General features: G+C 31.8%; 1 protein-coding gene across 1 annotated transcript in view; it reads left to right on the top strand.

Annotated features, from left to right (window-relative positions):
* Positions 1 to 9: 9 nt before the first annotated feature.
* The window catches only part of LOC101343315 (NKG2-D type II integral membrane protein-like), a 19,102-nt gene continuing 17,720 nt past the window's right edge, over positions 10 to 1,391 (top strand). The window contains exons 1-2 of the mRNA XM_004391124.2: positions 10 to 174; positions 1,271 to 1,376. Coding sequence (XP_004391181.2) covers positions 1,316 to 1,376 — 61 coding nt within the window. The 5' untranslated portion in view covers positions 10 to 174; positions 1,271 to 1,315. The remainder of the gene's footprint in view (positions 175 to 1,270; positions 1,377 to 1,391) is intronic.

Below are 1,391 nucleotides of genomic sequence, written 5' to 3'. Positions count from 1 at the left end.
GTTTCAGCAGGGAAGTGAAGCTAGAATAACATCTAACATGTCTGTCTCAGAAATGGAAGTTAACCGAGCATTTTTCACTTCAATCATAAATTAGGAACTCAGGACATTGCTAAAGTTCTCAGTTGCATAGGTGGCTTTTATCTACAAGAATCAGGACCTTCCCTCTCCAATCAGGTGTGTGAATATGTGTGTGTATGTGTTTACCAAGGACGAGTCAAGAAAGGAGGAAATACGTTGCCTCAATCTCGAGAAAGTTTTCAAAAATATTATTTAAAAAATTATAATTACCATAATGGTAATTCTAAATGTTTCTTAGAATGTTTAAATAGAATTACTGTGGACAGGGAATACTTAATCACTTCTGAGTTATATTATTTTTCACTGTATGTGATGATAGGTGAATTAGGATGGTATTATTCTTCTTCCTGAAGAGACTGGACACAAAATCAGAATTATGATGTTGTTGTAAGAAGGAACCTTATCACCAAACAAGAGTAGAAGAATGGATCTTTACACTGGCTTTAGAAGAACTGAGTCTCAGTTTGAATTCTCTCACACTTAGTGTTTTCTGATCTTTTACAAGCCCATTACCTTCTGTGATATACAACTTTTCTTGGAAATGAAACAAGTTACATTTGTTCCTTCCAACCCTCCTGATCAAATAAGAAAACAATTTTGATTTTTAAAATCTAAGCACTATATGTATTTGTTAAACAGATGTAATATCATCTGGGGGCTCTGCTAGATACTATATAATGTTACCATTTAAGCAAATGTTTGATTATTTTTGTTAATGATGGTGGCATTGATGATTTGCTGTCAACAATGATAATGATATGGAAAAAAATTGAATTTGAATGTACTTGAAAAAACCAAACAACAAAAATTCATATTTTCCTAAATTTACCTATTGCAAATATCAATTATTAACAAATAAAATAAAACAACTAAAAACAGAACAGTGTATGTGTTGCCATTCAGTATCAGTGGTATAAAATATTTTTGATTAAATAGCTTAATGGAGCTGAGTCTAAAACATCCTTTATATTTTTATGACACTTTTGAAATGATTGGTTATTATTTCACAACCAAGTGAATTTTGTAAAATTACTTTTACCTGGCTTTTTGTAAATTCTCATTTCCTTTCTTTCCTTTTTTTAACCATGCATGGAGGGAAATATTTCTGTATTCTAATTATTCCAGTCAAAATCTTTCTTCTTGCCACAAGAAAAGAATACAGAAAAAAAATGATCAATTTTATTTTATTCAGGAATCCTTTGTGGAATACAGGTGTCTGGATTCATCTCTGAGTTACATGGGAAGTGATAATTATATGATGGGGTTGATCCGTGATCGGAGGGCTCGTCACAGCTTAGGTAAGGATTTTCCAC

Source organism: Trichechus manatus, unplaced genomic scaffold (genome assembly GCF_000243295.1).
Source record: "Trichechus manatus latirostris isolate Lorelei unplaced genomic scaffold, TriManLat1.0 scaffold00584, whole genome shotgun sequence".
Classification (NCBI taxonomy): domain Eukaryota; kingdom Metazoa; phylum Chordata; class Mammalia; order Sirenia; family Trichechidae; genus Trichechus; species Trichechus manatus.
Note: the sequence above shows the minus strand (reverse complement) of the source record. Positions and strands in the feature narration are given on the sequence as shown.